At 34.9% G+C, this 20,621-nt stretch overlaps 2 protein-coding genes across 3 annotated transcripts in view; both read right to left on the minus strand.

The window, feature by feature from the left end:
• Positions 1 to 15,944, minus strand: part of Ask1 (apoptotic signal-regulating kinase 1) — a 36,963-nt gene extending 21,019 nt beyond the window's left edge. For both annotated transcript variants that reach the window (XM_088236745.1, XM_088236743.1), the window contains exons 1-8: positions 15,741 to 15,944; positions 15,237 to 15,436; positions 12,932 to 13,126; positions 5,019 to 5,188; positions 2,473 to 2,751; positions 2,217 to 2,387; positions 2,017 to 2,129; positions 1,633 to 1,834 (exon numbers count right to left, since the gene is read on the minus strand). In XM_088236745.1, the coding sequence (XP_088092871.1) occupies positions 1,633 to 1,834; positions 2,017 to 2,129; positions 2,217 to 2,387; positions 2,473 to 2,751; positions 5,019 to 5,188; positions 12,932 to 13,126; positions 15,237 to 15,436; positions 15,741 to 15,789 (1,379 nt within the window). In that variant the 5' untranslated portion in view covers positions 15,790 to 15,944. The remainder of the gene's footprint in view (positions 1 to 1,632; positions 1,835 to 2,016; positions 2,130 to 2,216; positions 2,388 to 2,472; positions 2,752 to 5,018; positions 5,189 to 12,931; positions 13,127 to 15,236; positions 15,437 to 15,740) is intronic.
• A 2,370-nt stretch (positions 15,945 to 18,314) lies between these two features.
• LOC148274718 (muscle-specific protein 20-like) overlaps positions 18,315 to 20,621 on the minus strand; it is a 37,561-nt gene continuing 35,254 nt past the window's right edge. Inside the window, exon 4 of the mRNA XM_088236749.1 lies at positions 18,315 to 19,353. Coding sequence (XP_088092875.1) covers positions 19,162 to 19,353 — 192 coding nt within the window. The 3' untranslated portion in view covers positions 18,315 to 19,161. The remainder of the gene's footprint in view (positions 19,354 to 20,621) is intronic.

Below are 20,621 nucleotides of genomic sequence, written 5' to 3' on the forward strand. Positions count from 1 at the left end.
CTAAAATTAAAATATGTAGTTTAATAAAGACCTTGTTAAAAATACTATAAAACATCATCACTCATTTATATAGATTGAGAATGGTCTATCAAATTTTACTATGAAAGCATAATTTGAATCGGGTTGTGGTCCCGTGGCTAGTGTTGCGGACTCTCGGATCAGAGGTCCGAGGTTCAAACCCCACTTTACCCCAACTTGATTCCCATTTTCTAATAGTGAGTCATTTACAACTGTTAAAAATTGCTCCAAAAATCTAAGTATTTGGGTAAATAATAAGAACGCAAATGTTTCCATTTTATTAAAAAATAAAAAATAATAATAATAATTAGTTACTTCTTCAACGAATTTGCAGATTTATCCAATAAATATTTTTAAAACTCAAATACTATGTACTTAAGATTTTTCATGTTTCTCATTGGAAATTATTGTTATTATGATTATTAGGTACACTAGCAGTATTAAGCTGATGCATAATTGCATATATGTACATCTAATTTACTGTGTTTTAAATATACATACATATGTATATATGTACATATATACAAAATACAATTATAAATTTTAAACATTTAAATTAAAATCATTATAAATTTTCGTGTTCATCCAGTCAGTTTTTAAACTTATTAAACAAACATGCACCAATCACTTTCTCAAGAATGCTATTCCATTGATCCAAAACTCGGTTTTTAGAAAGTTCTTTTGGGGGTGGATGTGAAGGAAGTAGTATTCAATTTCAATAAAAAATCTCAGGGATGTTTGTTATTATTCAAAGTAAAAAAATGATTCCACCCTGTCAAGATATGCTCTTCCAGAGTGTACTCTTAACACATTGTATCCCGGAGCTGTGTAAACACGCGATTGTATAACCATGCGTTGTATCCTGGTCCCGTGTTTTCACGTGGTATACCAGTTGTCTAAAAATATGCACTTTATTGACATCTAGTGACTTCTATCATAACTTTTTCGTTGTTCTATGAATAGCAAATACAAACCTGTCATCTGATTTGCAATATCGATAAATATAAGTACATATCTCCTTTATCGATTAAAATCAATTTTTTTTCACGCCTGATTGTAACCATTTGCCATATCGCCATTTGCCATTACGGTTTCGCTCAGTTTTGTTTGCAGTTGACGTTTGATTTTAAAGATTCAGATTCAGATAAAGTTTCAGCTGATTTAACCCAGTATTTTCATAATTATAACACGTTTAGGAAATCCTTCACAAAACATAGAATTTTACAAAAATTCGCCGGGTACAGGGTCAGTTTTATGTGTATTAGGCCAGTGATCGGTGAGTTAAGCGGTTATCATAAAGTATATCTCTGTATATTTTTAAAATATATATTGTTAAGTGTCTTCGGAACGGGTGCCCCAGTGAGGTCACATTATTTTTATTATTAATCACTGATTGAAAAAATGTGAAAAGATTTGAAAAAAAAAAAATATACTTATATATTATTTAGAGAAACTACTAATTCTTAAAATAGAGACTCTATATTGGGTAGGCATACTCCAGGAGTGGACAAGGAGGTTTTTTGTTTTTGAATGTTTGAGGTTTGTGACTTGCCACAGGTAGTGAAAAATAATATTTCTTGAAAATCAAATAAAATGTAACTCAATTCAACTTACCTATCAATTAAGGTTATATTTCCAATGGTAGATTTTAGGTACCAATTAGGAGGTTTTAACTTGAACATGTATTCTGAAGCCTGAATAGCCTTGGTGTAATCCTGAGCCAAAACAGATATTTCAAAAAATGTGGCTACATCCCAATATTCCTTCAACGAAGAGAGACTTCCCTTTTTTCCAATCAAATTATTTAAAACCATACCTAAAATAATAATAAAGAGACATTAAAATACAAGGAATTTAAAAACGCATGATGGGAATCAAAATCTAAGAAATCTATATTAAAGATGGACCCACCAAAAAAACAAAATAAATTTGCTCTTTATAATGTAATCAATACTATAAGTTTAATAAAATATAAATACATTTTATAAAGCAACTTACCAACATGTTGTAGTTCTTCAGATTTATAAAATTCATTTCCAGCTATTACTAAAAGTGTTGCCAAATTGATACCAGCATATTCATTTGGTTGCACCTCAAATCCTTTTCTATACCTATTAAACAATTATTCAAAATAAATAAATGTAACACAAAAATACTTTGAATTATTTTTTCAATATTTATTTATTTTAAGTACTAACCAATGAATAGCTTGATTCAAACTCTCCATGTCTGTGTGCTGAGATTCCACAAACTTGTCTTTGTAAATACGTCCACAAAGGCACAGCATGTCAGGAAAATGGTTTTCTCTCTTTTCTAAAGCTTTGACGCAAACTTTCAAAGCGTTTTCACGGTCACCCTGTTTATTTCTTCTGCAAATCAGAGGGGAAAAATAATAAGGTTACTAAAAATAAACAAATAAAATAAAACAAAAAGGAAGGGTTTAGAAAATTTTACCTATTTAAAGCAAAGGCATAAAGGTATCTAATGGCAGGAACATTGGCATAGTTTTTTCTATTTGGGATGGTTTTCAAGTCATCCACTAATTGTACCATCGCATCATAGTCTTGAATCTCTCGGAAAGATATTAGCATATTTAGAACTACTTCTCCATTCAACACGTTGGGGTCATCGAGCCTCTTGCGCATATTGTGCAAGATCTTTGCTAGGTCAGGTCCAGAGAATGTGTCACGAGCCTTTCTGAGATCAATCAGGAATTTTTCGTGCATGTGCGCTCTGAAAAAGAGGAAAAATTAATGTTACATATGCATAAAAAAATTGCCCAAGGCATTATCCTAAGATGAGTTCTGGGTGCTATCAAAAATAACCGCTAACATATTTTCAATGTTCCAATGATTAGAAAAGCACAATTTTTTAGAATAGCCTTTTGTTTTTGTGTTTATTAACAGCTTTATGAAACAAAAAAAGTTTGAAATAATTATTATAACACTACAGCATAATTATTACAACACTACGGCCTCTCATATACAGTGTTTCGAAAACCATGGAAATTATTTGCAAGACTCAAAGACTATACGTATTTAATATGATTTTCATTCCGGGAATAGTGTTTAAATGAAAAGGTAAGAGATTCACTAATGTTTATCAAAACAGTAAACTTGAATATTCAACATAAAATTTTAAAAATATTTGTGAAATTTTATATTTAACGTAATTGAAGACCTTGTTTCAAAAACTCAAATATCACAAACCAACAATATTTCGAGAAAGAGTTTAAACTGAATACCACAGTTTGACTATAGTTTTCAGGTCTTTTTTATAAAATAAAAATTATAAATATACTTTTAATGAACTGTATATAATTTGAAAAAGTTGTAAATATTGTATGCATATTTCAATATTAAATAAATTGTTAGTGTGACATTTTTTTTTTTTTTAAGAAATATTTGCGTTCTTATGATGTACCCAAATATTTCATTTTGAGGGCCATTTTCAACGAGTTGTAAATAACTCACTATTGGAAAATGGAATCAAGTTGGGTTAAAGTGGGATTTGAACCACAGACCTTTGGTCCGTGAGTCCGAGACACTAGCCACAGGACCACAACCCGATTTGCAGTTTTTAGACAATATTTGGACCTTTGTGGTTTTTAGTGCAAACTAAACAAAAATGAGTATAAATAGTTGAAATGAAAATAGGGGTTTTTCAGAAACTTATATAGTTAGTAAATGAACTCTCCATATTTAGATTTGTAAAAATATTCAGTAAACACTGCTAAAAACCATTGATATACATATATGTATATATATATATATGTGTGTGTATACACTAGATGCAGCATTAAACACCAATCTTATGTTCCATTCAACTTAAATTCAGGAACTTAACTTGTAGTTAGTAAATGTGAAGCAGTGTAAAAAGGCGCGACATACAGCTTTGAATTCACAGTAAACTGGCATAGACAGTTAGTCTTTTTTACTCTACTATGTGTTTTGCACGGCAATGTTAAAGCAACAATGCTCAGTTGCTTCTTCTACAGGAAAAATCACTAAAATGTTTTTCCTAACGCTAGCTGATGCAACAGACTTCCGTCGTCATCACTAAAGTACTTTCGAAACGACAAAATTGTTTTACTGGACACGGAGCTATGAGAAGTAACCTGCATAGGTTTAAATTAAGGAATGATGATATTTATTCACAGAGTATCGAACATCTGTTATTTCAGTGTCCATTTTTCAGTTTTCAACGCCATAATCTTGAAGCAGAATGCAGGAAAGATGGAATATCCTTAACAAATATCTACACTGGCGTTAAAAGTAGTCATCACACATAATTGTTCTTGAACTTTCCAACAATAGTGATTGGACTCAAAAAGGTAATAAACCAAAATCAGTGATCGAACATCCCATTTCCAAGACAAACAAAAACAATTTTTTCCGAGTACCTTAGGCTTTTACATGACACGTAAGGCTACTAAATACAGGGGTCCAAATATATATAAAAAAAAGCTCATTCAGAACATAATTTCAAACTATCGTTCTATGAAGCATCATCTCTATTTAATTATACCTTTACCTCTATAAAAGAATATCCATGCTTATTAAAGGATATTTTTTGTTCATTCATACAAATTAATGTGGCAATTGCTGTTTTTACAAAAACACAATATTTTTAACAGTGAATTTGAGGCACATATGAAAAGAACGATTGTATGGCCCCATAGACAGAGAAAAATAACATCCAATAATATCGTTTCGGAAAATTTTGGACGTTTTTGGAACGAGGTCTTCAATTGATATTTTGTAAGTGTCAAACGCAACGGATATAATATTGCAATTATAAGATAAAAAAATTGAGTTGACTGAATTGACAAACAGTGCTAGGTACATTTTTTATCCCATTATAATCGAGAACCTAGATTGAAACATCCTGTTTATTAAACCTTCATTTAATTAACAACTAAGGTAACACTGCAACTAATGTTTGAATAATGTATATATATGTGCAAGTATTATTAGGTGCTATTAAAATAAATAACTTACTTAGACTGAACTTCCACATCCTGGAAAATCTGGCGTAATTTAAGTGCAAGATACTGCTTTGGATCTGTGAAATCTTCTCCTTTGAACTTAGCGGCAGCCGGGTTTGTTATAACACATAATCCCGAGTCCACCAACTTGTAGGATACAAAGGTGTATGTGCCACATGATAACTACAATTTCATAAACAGACCTTATTTTTCCAAATAAACGGATATTGTTTTCCAAAACAAAATAAAGACACTGAATGAAAAACACAGATTTGAATTATTATTTATTCAGAACTGACATTATTTTGTACCTATGATTTTATGTTGAATTCTCATAAAATAGAACATAATATTTCTTTAGGAATAAGAACATAATATATCTGTAATTCACTTAAAATTTGAATTTCGCAAGTTAGTGTTTAATAAGATTGTCATTGTTTGAAATTAGAGTTAATAAAATATGTCAGTTATTAACATAATTATTTTATATTTAAAATCATTATCCATTATTAGGTAGGAATAAAACCCAAAACTATAAAACTAAAAGTAATTTCGTAGCGCAAGGGAAATATTTGTGAATGTTTATATTTACAATAATTAAATCTGTAAAAATAACATTATGAATTATAATTCAAACTTAACAAAAATCAACAGATCGGAGAATTTAAAAAAAACAGATGTTCAGACAAAGCCAAAATGGTGAATGTTACAATGTATAAAGTGAACACTTAAAACTAGCCAATGCCAGGTCATATGCTGTCCTCCGGCAGCCACCGTAGTGTAGTGGTCAAGAAGCTTGACTCGCGCATGGAAGGTTCCGGGTTCGATTCCCGGTGAGAACCCAAAAGTTTGACAACCTCGAAAAAGGAATTAAAAATTAAAAATATATACAATTAAATAAAAATTAGAATTAAAAATTAAATCATTAAGTAAGAGAGATTAAGAGAGACGTTTGATTAGTCGGGCGCCAGTTATTCGTACAGAATAACAATTAGATTAAAGTTGCATTCAGTTTAATTATGTCAATGTGGAGGGGTAAGAAAGGAATAAAGATAAAATGTGGAAATTAAATGTATTTGAATTAAATTATAAACAAAATCTAACCTAACTTAGAAGTAGCCTTAACCTACTTAAACAATAACCTTAAAATTAACCTTACGCCCTGATGCGGCGCGCGGCGTGGTGACGCGAAGGCGGCGTGGGTCCTTGGCGTGCGGCGTGGGCACAGGACGCGATGGGGGCGGCGGCGTGGTGCATCGTAGGGGAAGGCAGCATCTGGCTGCGGCGACAGGGGTAGCTGGGACGGTGGCGTCCAGCTGCGGTGAGATGTGCCGCGAGGACGGCTCGTCATGAGCGGCGGCGTGGCTTCCTGTCCCATGGCGGGGCATGAGAAGTGACGTCGGGTGCGTGGAGGGACGCACGACGTGGGCGGCTCGTCATGAGCGCAGCGGCGTGGGCGCGTTGGCGCGTGGGCTGCGTCACCGTGGTGCGGCGACGTGAGCGCGTGGGGTACGTCGTAGGCGGCAGCGTCGGGGCTGCGACGTCAGGGCTGGTTAGCCAGCGTGGTGGCTTTTCTAGTGGCTGCTGACTGGGCTGCTGACTGGGTTGCTGACTGGGCTGCTGACTGGGCCACGGGGATGGCAAGGCACCCGCCCGTGACCCTTGAGGTCAACTGACGCAGTAGAAGAGAGTCCGTAGAAGAGAGTTTAAGTGGAAGAGAGTCTAACAAGGAAGAGAGTCTAACAAGGAAGAGATTCCGTAGGAAGAGAGTCCGGGAAGCGGGCGTCACGGTTTTTATCATCTTTTCGACGTCCCCCCTTCCCGGTTGGTCTCGTCGCTCTCATTGGCGGGCGCACGCTTCGGTCGGGGCGGTCTTCTTTTCCCGCCGAATCCCGTCTTTCCCGCCAAATGGTGTTCTTAAAACTTATTCTACTACTTAAATATTAAATTAACCTAGTCTTATAATTAACTTATGATAAGAATCGGAATAATCGGCGAGCGTGCACGAGAATAGGTATGAAGGTAGAAGAAGCGAAGTCTATATGATGAGATAGAGTGACGTGGCGTTCCATCCTCTCTACCTACTTTCACGGGGAAACGGCGTGATGGTTGCTGTTATAATTTTCATGTAAAATTTGTAAAATGTTATTCATGTAAATAAAGTGATTTGGATTTCAAAATATAAATATTATTTTAAACTATTATTATTCGCGTTTTTAAAAGTGTCCTGAGCTTCACAAATATTGACATGTGGCTGGTTCTTGGGGTACCTTCTCGGCAAGAACAATAGGCTCCCGATTGCCCGGGCGAACGGACTTTTATTACCTTCAGCGACCCTTGCGAAAGGCGCAATTCGGGTCCTTGTTGGTTCCAAAATAATCTAACGGTATTTATTAAAATATAGACGCGTTTACAGAAATTATTTTTAAACAAGAAATTATAGAATTGATGGATTTGGCACAGCGGTACTTTCGGTCTATATCAATCCACCCTACTCTAATTTGACAAATCCATCAATACTTAAATAAATTTTAAAAAAACATCTAAAATTAATTCGCGGTTTTTATACTACTTAATAACTAACTACTAGCTGGGTCCTTCGTTGAATATGTGTTGTAGCACGCGGTCAGACTGAGGTCTGAGGTATGTCGATCCCTTAAAATGTCTGCGCTCGCAGCCAGCGTTTGCATTTAAAACGGCGATTCGAACTTACTTGGAGTACTTGGGCGTAAACAGTGTGTTGAATCGGGACGTAACAATTCTGGAATCAACATAACCTTTCCTCGTTCTGACTACATACTACTGTGATATTCGCGAATCAAATCCTCCGTAAAACTTGGCCATCCAGGCTTCGTCTTTCGTAATTTCCTGTCTAACGCACAGTTGATATTCCCCTCGGAATATTGCAAGATTCCCACTAGAATTAAATATTATATCCCTCTTGCGAGATTGAAGGTAATTGCTAACTGGTTTCGGTGCTATGCGGTACGCGACGCAACGTACAAAAACAAAAATATAAAATTATCACGAAAAAATACGAATATAAAATGGACTAGCTACGCGAATATGAAACCATGATTTAAAATGTAATTGAATATTAGCAATGAAACAAATAAACTCAAGACTTGTTCTACCTAAATTTCTACGCTTCCGATTATCCCGCGCTAAAACAACAAATTCACATATAGATTAACAAAACATAAAATGCACACACAATAATAATTTTGGCTTTACAAGTACAAATAATTGAGCATACCATATGCAAAAATTGAAGAGTAACATGGTACGAATATTTACTGAATTTTTCCTCCACATAATTAAACTGAATGCGCAATGTATATAAAATTATTCTAAATATTATTACTAAATCTCAGAGTCGCAAAATTCTGCTATATTACATTATAGCAAAGCCCCACGTTGGGCGCCACTTGACAACCTCGAAAAAGGAATTAAAAATTAAAAATATATACAATTAAATAAAAATTAGAATTAAAAATTAAATCATTAAGTAAGAGAGATTAAGAGAGACGTTTGATTAGTCGGGCGCCAGTTATTCGTACAGAATAACAATTAGATTAAAGTTGCATTCAGTTTAATTATGTCAATGTGGAGGGGTAAGAAAGGAATAAAGATAAAATGTGGAAATTAAATGTATTTGAATTAAATTATAAACAAAATCTAACCTAACTTAGAAGTAGCCTTAACCTACTTAAACAATAACCTTAAAATTAACCTTACGCCCTGATGCGGCGCGCGGCGTGGTGACGCGAAGGCGGCGTGGGTCCTTGGCGTGCGGCGTGGGCACAGGACGCGATGGGGGCGGCGGCGTGGTGCATCGTAGGGGAAGGCAGCATCTGGCTGCGGCGACAGGGGTAGCTGGGACGGTGGCGTCCAGCTGCGGTGAGATGTGCCGCGAGGACGGCTCGTCATGAGCGGCGGCGTGGCTTCCTGTCCCATGGCGGGGCATGAGAAGTGACGTCGGGTGCGTGGAGGGACGCACGACGTGGGCGGCTCGTCATGAGCGCAGCGGCGTGGGCGCGTTGGCGCGTGGGCTGCGTCACCGTGGTGCGGCGACGTGAGCGCGTGGGGTACGTCGTAGGCGGCAGCGTCGGGGCTGCGACGTCAGGGCTGGTTAGCCAGCGTGGTGGCTTTTCTAGTGGCTGCTGACTGGGCTGCTGACTGGGTTGCTGACTGGGCTGCTGACTGGGCCACGGGGATGGCAAGGCACCCGCCCGTGACCCTTGAGGTCAACTGACGCAGTAGAAGAGAGTCCGTAGAAGAGAGTTTAAGTGGAAGAGAGTCTAACAAGGAAGAGAGTCTAACAAGGAAGAGATTCCGTAGGAAGAGAGTCCGGGAAGCGGGCGTCACGGTTTTTATCATCTTTTCGACGTCCCCCCTTCCCGGTTGGTCTCGTCGCTCTCATTGGCGGGCGCACGCTTCGGTCGGGGCGGTCTTCTTTTCCCGCCGAATCCCGTCTTTCCCGCCAAATGGTGTTCTTAAAACTTATTCTACTACTTAAATATTAAATTAACCTAGTCTTATAATTAACTTATGATAAGAATCGGAATAATCGGCGAGCGTGCACGAGAATAGGTATGAAGGTAGAAGAAGCGAAGTCTATATGATGAGATAGAGTGACGTGGCGTTCCATCCTCTCTACCTACTTTCACGGGGAAACGGCGTGATGGTTGCTGTTATAATTTTCATGTAAAATTTGTAAAATGTTATTCATGTAAATAAAGTGATTTGGATTTCAAAATATAAATATTATTTTAAACTATTATTATTCGCGTTTTTAAAAGTGTCCTGAGCTTCACAAATATTGACATGTGGCTGGTTCTTGGGGTACCTTCTCGGCAAGAACAATAGGCTCCCGATTGCCCGGGCGAACGGACTTTTATTACCTTCAGCGACCCTTGCGAAAGGCGCAATTCGGGTCCTTGTTGGTTCCAAAATAATCTAACGGTATTTATTAAAATATAGACGCGTTTACAGAAATTATTTTTAAACAAGAAATTATAGAATTGATGGATTTGGCACAGCGGTACTTTCGGTCTATATCAATCCACCCTACTCTAATTTGACAAATCCATCAATACTTAAATAAATTTTAAAAAAACATCTAAAATTAATTCGCGGTTTTTATACTACTTAATAACTAACTACTAGCTGGGTCCTTCGTTGAATATGTGTTGTAGCACGCGGTCAGACTGAGGTCTGAGGTATGTCGATCCCTTAAAATGTCTGCGCTCGCAGCCAGCGTTTGCATTTAAAACGGCGATTCGAACTTACTTGGAGTACTTGGGCGTAAACAGTGTGTTGAATCGGGACGTAACAATTCTGGAATCAACATAACCTTTCCTCGTTCTGACTACATACTACTGTGATATTCGCGAATCAAATCCTCCGTAAAACTTGGCCATCCAGGCTTCGTCTTTCGTAATTTCCTGTCTAACGCACAGTTGATATTCCCCTCGGAATATTGCAAGATTCCCACTAGAATTAAATATTATATCCCTCTTGCGAGATTGAAGGTAATTGCTAACTGGTTTCGGTGCTATGCGGTACGCGACGCAACGTACAAAAACAAAAATATAAAATTATCACGAAAAAATACGAATATAAAATGGACTAGCTACGCGAATATGAAACCATGATTTAAAATGTAATTGAATATTAGCAATGAAACAAATAAACTCAAGACTTGTTCTACCTAAATTTCTACGCTTCCGATTATCCCGCGCTAAAACAACAAATTCACATATAGATTAACAAAACATAAAATGCACACACAATAATAATTTTGGCTTTACAAGTACAAATAATTGAGCATACCATATGCAAAAATTGAAGAGTAACATGGTACGAATATTTACTGAATTTTTCCTCCACATAATTAAACTGAATGCGCAATGTATATAAAATTATTCTAAATATTATTACTAAATCTCAGAGTCGCAAAATTCTGCTATATTACATTATAGCAAAGCCCCACGTTGGGCGCCACTTGACAACCTCGAAAAAGGAATTAAAAATTAAAAATATATACAATTAAATAAAAATTAGAATTAAAAATTAAATCATTAAGTAAGAGAGATTAAGAGAGACGTTTGATTAGTCGGGCGCCAGTTATTCGTACAGAATAACAATTAGATTAAAGTTGCATTCAGTTTAATTATGTCAATGTGGAGGGGTAAGAAAGGAATAAAGATAAAATGTGGAAATTAAATGTATTTGAATTAAATTATAAACAAAATCTAACCTAACTTAGAAGTAGCCTTAACCTACTTAAACAATAACCTTAAAATTAACCTTACGCCCTGATGCGGCGCGCGGCGTGGTGACGCGAAGGCGGCGTGGGTCCTTGGCGTGCGGCGTGGGCACAGGACGCGATGGGGGCGGCGGCGTGGTGCATCGTAGGGGAAGGCAGCATCTGGCTGCGGCGACAGGGGTAGCTGGGACGGTGGCGTCCAGCTGCGGTGAGATGTGCCGCGAGGACGGCTCGTCATGAGCGGCGGCGTGGCTTCCTGTCCCATGGCGGGGCATGAGAAGTGACGTCGGGTGCGTGGAGGGACGCACGACGTGGGCGGCTCGTCATGAGCGCAGCGGCGTGGGCGCGTTGGCGCGTGGGCTGCGTCACCGTGGTGCGGCGACGTGAGCGCGTGGGGTACGTCGTAGGCGGCAGCGTCGGGGCTGCGACGTCAGGGCTGGTTAGCCAGCGTGGTGGCTTTTCTAGTGGCTGCTGACTGGGCTGCTGACTGGGTTGCTGACTGGGCTGCTGACTGGGCCACGGGGATGGCAAGGCACCCGCCTGTGACCCTTGAGGTCAACTGACGCAGTAGAAGAGAGTCCGTAGAAGAGAGTTTAAGTGGAAGAGAGTCTAACAAGGAAGAGAGTCTAACAAGGAAGAGATTCCGTAGGAAGAGAGTCCGGGAAGCGGGCGTCACGGTTTTTATCATCTTTTCGACGTCCCCCCTTCCCGGTTCGTCTCGTCGCTCTCATTGGCGGGCGCACGCTTCGGTCGGGGCGGTCTTCTTTTCCCGCCGAATCCCGTCTTTCCCGCCAAATGGTGTTCTTAAAACTTATTCTACTACTTAAATATTAAATTAACCTAGTCTTATAATTAACTTATGATAAGAATCGGAATAATCGGCGAGCGTGCACGAGAATAGGTATGAAGGTAGAAGAAGCGAAGTCTATATGATGAGATAGAGTGACGTGGCGTTCCATCCTCTCTACCTACTTTCACGGGGAAACGGCGTGATGGTTGCTGTTATAATTTTCATGTAAAATTTGTAAAATGTTATTCATGTAAATAAAGTGATTTGGATTTCAAAATATAAATATTATTTTAAACTATTATTATTCGCGTTTTTAAAAGTGTCCTGAGCTTCACAAATATTGACATGTGGCTGGTTCTTGGGGTACCTTCTCGGCAAGAACAATAGGCTCCCGATTGCCCGGGCGAACGGACTTTTATTACCTTCAGCGACCCTTGCGAAAGGCGCAATTCGGGTCCTTGTTGGTTCCAAAATAATCTAACGGTATTTATTAAAATATAGACGCGTTTACAGAAATTATTTTTAAACAAGAAATTATAGAATTGATGGATTTGGCACAGCGGTACTTTCGGTCTATATCAAGTTTAATGCGAGTTTTCTCAAGTCTGGGTATTCTATGTCGTAATTCACCACTGTAATTGGGCCTCCAGGTCTGTTGTGGTGCAAAAAAAAAGTGTGTAATAAAAAAAGTGTGTGTAATATGCCTTGTAAATGCCTAGACTTCCACATTGCCTATAAAATGTTCTCAATCTATGTTGAAAAATGTTAACATTTCTAATTAGTTGTTTGATGCTCCATTTTGTAAACAGGCATTCTTGTGCTAGTATCGAAAAGCTAAACCTCATAATAAACTCTAAAAACATACCTTCAACCGTAGTGTAGCTTCCGTGTCACAATCATTATAAAGTAAAATGTTTTCTTTCATTCCAAAACTTTCCCGTACCCCGAGATGATAGAACAAAGAACTTTGTTGGAATTGTAAACTTAAATCAACCACCGCTACATCAGCATTGTAAAATGTGTCCAGCACATTTGTTTCGCCAAAATCCAACTTTTCAAACTGAAAAAATAACATAAAAACAGATAAATTTAGTCTAATTATTGTGTTCTGATGTTTTAATATTTTGTCAATTGGCATTGTAGAATTGTATAATATTTTTTATTCTATTTTAATTTTATTACTAACAAATAGGTAAATAGTTACAATTTATAGCAATGAATTAAGTATAATCATAAAATCAAATCAACATGATTAGGTGCAATTATTGTAAAGAGAATAATAATTCATATTTAATCAATTTATCAATAAACACAGAGTTTCAATTACCCCAATACGAAATAATGATACCTGGTAAGAAAATTCATACAAAATGAACATTATCATCATGGCCATATTTACACTTAATTGAGCATAATCACACCATATCAGTTATCATTCGTATTTTACATAAAGGTAAAATGATCATTATTATACCATACGAAAAAAATTACTAATAAATAAGTAGAAACAACTAATTCTTTGAGCAAATACAGTTTTTAAGCTAGCATCTTTTTTGTGTGCCGTGTAAGGTCCCCCCGACTTCAGGGATCAATGAGGCCAATGTTTCCCTATCTTTCGCTAACAGTTCTTCAACATGTACTTTTTCGGTTCAATCTCTTATATTGCACAGCCAGAATGTTTTCCTCCTGCCGGCTCCTTGGTGACCATCTATTATGCATGTTAAGATCGTTTGGAGAAGGCGGTATTTCTCTCCACACAGAAGGTGCCCAAGATATGAGATTTTCTGAATCTTCACATTCAACGAGAGTTTTCTATTATTATTGGCTCTTCGTAAGATCTTTGGGTTCGTCACCATCTCGGTCCATGATATGCAAAAAATTCCGCCGTGTAACCACATTTCGAATGCTTCTAACCAGTTCATGGTGTTTACTTTCAGGGTCCACGTTTCTAAACCACATAAAAGAACCGACTTCACGTTGATCTTGATCATTATTTGAGGCAGTTGCAATTTATATTATCGTCACAAAAGAATGGTCTTATATTATTGAAGGCAGCTTAAGTAAGCAAAATATGCTAAATAGTGTAAGTTCTTTGCTATGCAATATGTATTTTGAACTATATTAACAGAATGCAGTTATGATTCATTTATGTAAAATCTAGTTTCTTTGTATCTTTTCAAGGCGATCTAGGCAAAAGCTTGGGTCCTATAATAATAATAAATTTAGTCAATTTTTATAGCGCCGTTTTTGTGAGTAATCACTTCAACGGCGATGCACATTATTTTTATTTCATTACAAATCATGTAATACACATATTATGTTTGTACTTCTAAAAATTACATCTAAAAAGTAGCACTTTTCAAGTCAGGAAACGATTTCACAAATAAACCAGTTTTTTTTTCTTCTGAAAAACAATTCTGTTACACAATTTTGAACTTTCAGAGATAGAGCGTTCCACACTAAAGGTCCGGCTATTGCAAAAGCCGTATCGCCAAATTTGGAACTCTGGTTGCGTAAATGATGTTGTATCACCTTCCCTACAGCAGAACGGGTGGCTGAGCGGAGAGCGAGGCGCCTATCTGCCAGCTCGTCCGGAACGCAGAGTTCCTTAAGGTATTGAGGAGCCGTGTTATGCATTACCTTGAACATTAACCAACACAGCTTGTACTCGGGAGATAAGTACAGATGGCTGAGTTAACGCGAACGAGTCAAAAATACATGCAAAATAACACATTAGGTATTGCACTATTTTAAATATTTATTTTATTTTAATAGGGAAATTCAACAAAGACACATTCTAGAAAACATACAATTTTAAGGATAGAATTACATATGTTTTTTTTTTAAATTTACCTATATATATTTTTTTTAATTACATATTTAGTAGACAATACAATTAAAATTGAAAATAGGTTGTACATGCGTACTTATTTACTAATGTCCTGCTTTAGTGTAGTGTTAAAATTCTTAACTATAATATAATATATCTCCTTGTTTGTCCTTGCTGTATTGTTTCATATTCTTTTTGTTCAGTTTCTTGTGCATATATTATAACTATCGTAATTGGCTTAGGTCAATTGTCCTTATAATAAATAAATAAATAATATTATATTTTTAAATAAACTTTTTGGTAACCAAACATATTGTTGTTGTTTTCAAAATAAACTAACCTGTATGTGGTGAGTGTTTGCGTTGGCTAATTCGGTGGCTTGCTGCACTTCCTCGAGCGCTTTCTTTCTATGAGCCAAGTTCTCCGATTGGTTGATATCGATAACACAAACAACATCCATTCGAGGCTTTCCTCCGGCTGCTTGAACTGTCGTACCAGATCCATCACTGCAGACACTTTCGCAGTTACTTCTTACTTCACCTGGACAACAATGTTTTGCTATTACATATAGGTACTGTAATAGAAAACTAGCACACTACACTACATTCAATATACTCCCACATGCATACCTTTACTGATAAATTATTCCATTAAAATAGGTAATATCTACATTTAAAAAGAGTTTAAATAAATCCGTGTTCAAATGAACCATTAATATCAATGTCTGTAATAATCACTAAAACATCGCTTGCAATATTAACAAGAAGCAAATTTTTGTTATTTCGTTGAAATGATAATATTTTTATAAATATTTGGTGTCAAGTGTCAAATCGTGTTGACTAACCTTGAGATTCGTCGACTGCTGAACTGGCAAAACCCAATGGATGAGGCATTATTCATTGAATAATTTAATCATTTGCAAATTTCACAGTTATGTATATATTTTTAATTGAAAAGACAATGAATTTATTGTTATCATAATAATATCGAAATATAAGCAATCTTTAACTTGACAGAAGTGTTGCCGGCATAGAAAATTGCCAGTTGTAAATATAAAAATGAACGAATTCAAAAACTGTGCCGTTTAAATCAAACTCCTTTTAATTTTTCCAATCTATTTTTATAATAATGTTCGAGTAGGTAGGTAGGTAGGTCGGCCTCGTGGTGTAGTGGTAAGTGCGTTTATCTACCTTGCAACAGGTCTCGGGTTCGATTGGTTGACATGAACTATTCAAAAGTGTGTTTTTACATTAAAATATTTTATAGTCCCTTGGCTAGTATTTGAAACGTAAGACTGATCATTTTACATTCATGTAACAAAAATGATCAAGATACACTGCGATTGGTGTACCAATACAGTGCCCTGCGCATCATTAGGTGCGGAAAGAAAATGATAATGATGAGGTAGGTAGGTAGGTAAACAAAATTCTATCGTTATTTTTTGAGCTCGAGACGTTTTTTTTTACTCTTTGGGCGTACTTAAGGCTTTATGAAACAAAACTATTGTTTAGAGAAATGAAATAAAAAGAGGGTTTTAATGTTTCCCAAGTATTTAATAAAATAAATACTAAAAAAAGATGGACAATTCAATTAGATACCTACAGAAAAAATATATTATATATAAATGAGTACCATTAGTCAGTGATATAAAGTTGTTACGTGTGTAAAAGTAACTGGTTTAGTGCAATCTAAAAGCACAATATTTTTTCACTTTTTCATTTGAGACAGATGGAGAGAAGAATATTTGTACAATATTACGACTTCAAAGTTTATATTTTTTATTTAAATATACATTTTGTCCTGCGTTTTATAAATTTAGATATAAATTAAAATCATAAAATACCGTAAAAGCATACGACACGAGACATTTTCCAACTTTAACTAGCTATATCTTTTTATGTATTTAATATTAAGCTTTCAAATTTTAACACAAATTTGAGTTTTTGTTTCAGATTACAAAAACATACCACATGTGTGGACATATTAATATCCTTCAATTTCTTTTTTCTTTTTTTGTTGCTGTCCCAATTTACCTGCAAATGTTGCAAACATGAGACAATAAGAAAGTCGTAGTTTCCCATGAAGCATTTTAATTGTTTTAACCATGAGACAATAATTTATTTTTTTAATTCAGTTTCTACGAATAAAATTGTTAATATGTCATGCACAATTAGAGAAATGAAATAAAACAAAAAATTTCAGCTTTAAAAAGCATGATATGAAACGCTTACGTCATCAAATAAATAAAAAATCCAATCAAACACGAAATTAATGTCTTGAAAAAATGGAAAAAAAATATTATTTGAAACTCAGAATTGAGGCTGCGTGTAATTTAAGACATGTATAATGCTAAAACAATAAACAAATATTACAATGCATACACTATCTTCAGAGTCTACTGTAGTCGTACCTAAGTATAAAAGAATTGAGTTATCTCCTAATTATTAAACATAACTATCAGTAAAGATTTGAGACAATTTGAGACTAATAATTGAGACTTATGCACCTAATTTGAGACAGTCCCAATTTACCTTCCAAAAAAAAATGCTTTCATTTCTTCGAGTTTTTAGATTCGCTCTGCTAACCTACGCTTAAAAAGTCAAACATGGCGTTGACTTGTTTACGGAAACGTGCCTCATGAGATCGTATTATTGAATCGATTTAGATCACTACAGTTTTTTTTACTAATAATAGAGTTTTGAGGCGTATGTAATTCAGAAATAAATTTGAATTAAAAATCCATGTCAATTTTTCAATAAATACTACTTACTTTGTCTAAATTTCCTCTTGACAGAAATTATACGTTTACAAGCAAGAACTTTAGAAGGACATTACCAGTGTATCCTGAGTAGCAATGACACCACATGTAATATCATGTGCCGCGGAAGTTTCGTCTCAAATTTCATTCAAGTCTCATGTTGTATGCGTTTACGGTATTGTATTTAAATAAATATTATAATGTGTATAAAAATACTGAATGGCCTACTAAAATAAACCAACAAAAAATGGATTTTCCTTATTAAAATTTTCTTCATTAAAAATAAAACAAACAAACCATCACGCCGTTTCTCCGTAAGGGTAGGCATTAAAAAGATGAATAACCAAAACTGTGTATACAACATAATGTTGTATCACAACATATTAATGGTGGAATATGAATAATTCTAAGGAGTAGTAAGTAGGTAAGGGCTAGGTGCGTTTATACTAAATAACCTACATTATAAAACCAAGTACCTACTTTTATAAGACTTTCTGTACCTGCTTATACAGAAATTTTAACTATTTCACAAACAGTTACCCTACTGATCAATAATAAATAAACAAAAATGTTGTGTTCACCTGCTTCCGCCAAATCAATTTATAAATTCTATTGATAATATAACGGTTTATTACGAAAAGTAAATAAAACACTGTACAATTTAAATAGAAACATTTTATTTGAATTTCGGCAGATTTCTGAACAACTTCATTCGCCTGTAAATTATTTATAAATAATTGGAACAAATTAGTAGATATTAATGTATTTCTTTGAAATTGTACAAATAAATCACAAGCTTATAAAACTTTTAAAAAATACAGTAATAATTATTTAGGCTTATGTTATCAATTAAAAATATAAATAAAACTAAATTGTACAAGAATGGTTTGTTTACAAAATAAAACCATTAAAAATCATTTGGATTTTTTATTGTTATCACAAAATTAATTCAACATTTACTAACTATCCCAAAAAAATTATACAAAATACCTACATGGTATTTATTTGTTTTAAAAATAGACTGTTTCTACGATTAAAAATGTTTGTTTTTATTTATGCAGTTGTTATCTATTCAAATAAATCAACGGAATACTAATAAAAATTTAATAACAAAATCATAAAATTTTCAATAAAAAGTTTAAAATTTACATGTAACAGAAAATTACAAAAAAACGGTTATATAATCCAGTCTCAACTGATTTTAAAATAAATTAGATAAAGCTAAAAATAAAATCATTGGTAAAGTTTACATAAAAAAAATTATTTAAACGCTAGTTGGAAGTTAGTATTTATATATTTTGGTATTCAAACATTAATTCAAATAAAGCATTATTTACTGGTAATCATTAAAAATATCTCAAATAGATTTCGGTTCAAATGTTTTCGTTTTAAATTAATGCGTCAAAATATCAATATAGCATGTTTTTTTATTTTGTTGATATTTATTTATCCTTTTTGTGGAATTTGTTTGACTTATGGTGTTTTTGTGTGACTGGAGTGTTCCTTTTTACTTTCCAAGGATGATCTTTCTGGAAGCTCCGAAGCTTTGTCCAGCCTGAGTTGCTCCCCTGTTGGTACCGGCTTGAAGACCGATCATTCCTTCACCAGCCCTCAACTGGCCTTCGGTGAATTCCCTCCTGTTCTCTTCTGCAGGCCTGGGACCCAGCCAGGGTCCGCGCCATTCAGGGTGCTTGTAGGCCTATAGAGAAATAAATCAGTTATCAATGAGCAACCAAAGAAATCAAAGTAGTTGACTTTAAAATATAATTGTATTCAATAAAGTCAACGAGTGGGCGAGTTTTTGTACCAAAATGAATTAATCTGAATCTTAGCGACAAGACTTCTAAAATTAAAATAAAATAACAGATTTGTATGTAATAAAAACGTATGTACCTAAATATTAATAAGATTTTCAAAACGTCTTTATTAAAAAAAAACAAGTTTTTTATAACAATAACGACAAAACTCCAAATTATAAACAGATTGTTTTGATCGTTTATATATATTTCACTAACATAAACATGTTTAAATAGGTATGATTAACGTTTTTGACAAAGCAATATTATTTTTTAAATATTTTTTTGCACCACAACAGGCCAGGAGGCACAATTACAGTGGTGAGTTGCATCACAGAACACCCAAGCTTGAGAAAAAAATCCTATTTAATTTTTGTGTTCTCACCGGGAATCGAACCGGGAACCTTTCGTGTGTGAGTCAAGCGTTTTGACCACTAAACCCAGAGGCCGCCTTTGAAGACTTCACATTTATAAGGCCAGCTACCAGATTTGTTGTTGTAAAAGTAAAATATTATTTCTAAAAACAATCATTATCTTTCATTTATGTGTAAACCAAAAAACAGCTTTACGTTACAAATTATGATGCTTATGCTATTTAATGATGCTCACACTTACACACACCTGAACACTTACTCCCAAATAAACACAAACACAACTATAAACTTACTCTCATACACATACACATAAACACACCCTTTTGTTGTACCACAATTTAATATGTATGATTTTTATTTAGAAACTTCGCTGGTGTGTCCTTAAACTGTATATTTTTTTATCTTATTAAATCATTGTCTACTGTTTGTTTCTGTAAAATAAATAAATCAATTTTAAATTAAAATTTCATAAAAAATTAATAACAATAATACAGAAATTATTAATACTTCAACTTTTTACTTGGATTTTCAAAATAAGCTCATTCTTGGTTTACTTATTGAAGATTTGGTTCACATTGTAGTTTCCCTTCCTCACAATGTTTCATGGTTGCCTAATACAGGTGAACAACGCCAACATTTCCAGACTCTATGTACCACGACGTAAATGTCAATTTACTTTCTTGTAATAAACGTTATCGTTATATTTAAATATAATGATTTTAGTTTACACAATAAGATAACACTAGATACCTACTTAGAATAATTTGAAATAGTGTAAAACTATATTTAACTAATCT

Source organism: Micrasema longulum, unplaced genomic scaffold (assembly GCF_059751315.1).
Source record: "Micrasema longulum isolate JH-2025_06_02 unplaced genomic scaffold, ASM5975131v1 h1tg001601l, whole genome shotgun sequence".
NCBI classification, from domain to species: Eukaryota; Metazoa; Arthropoda; class Insecta; order Trichoptera; family Brachycentridae; genus Micrasema; species Micrasema longulum.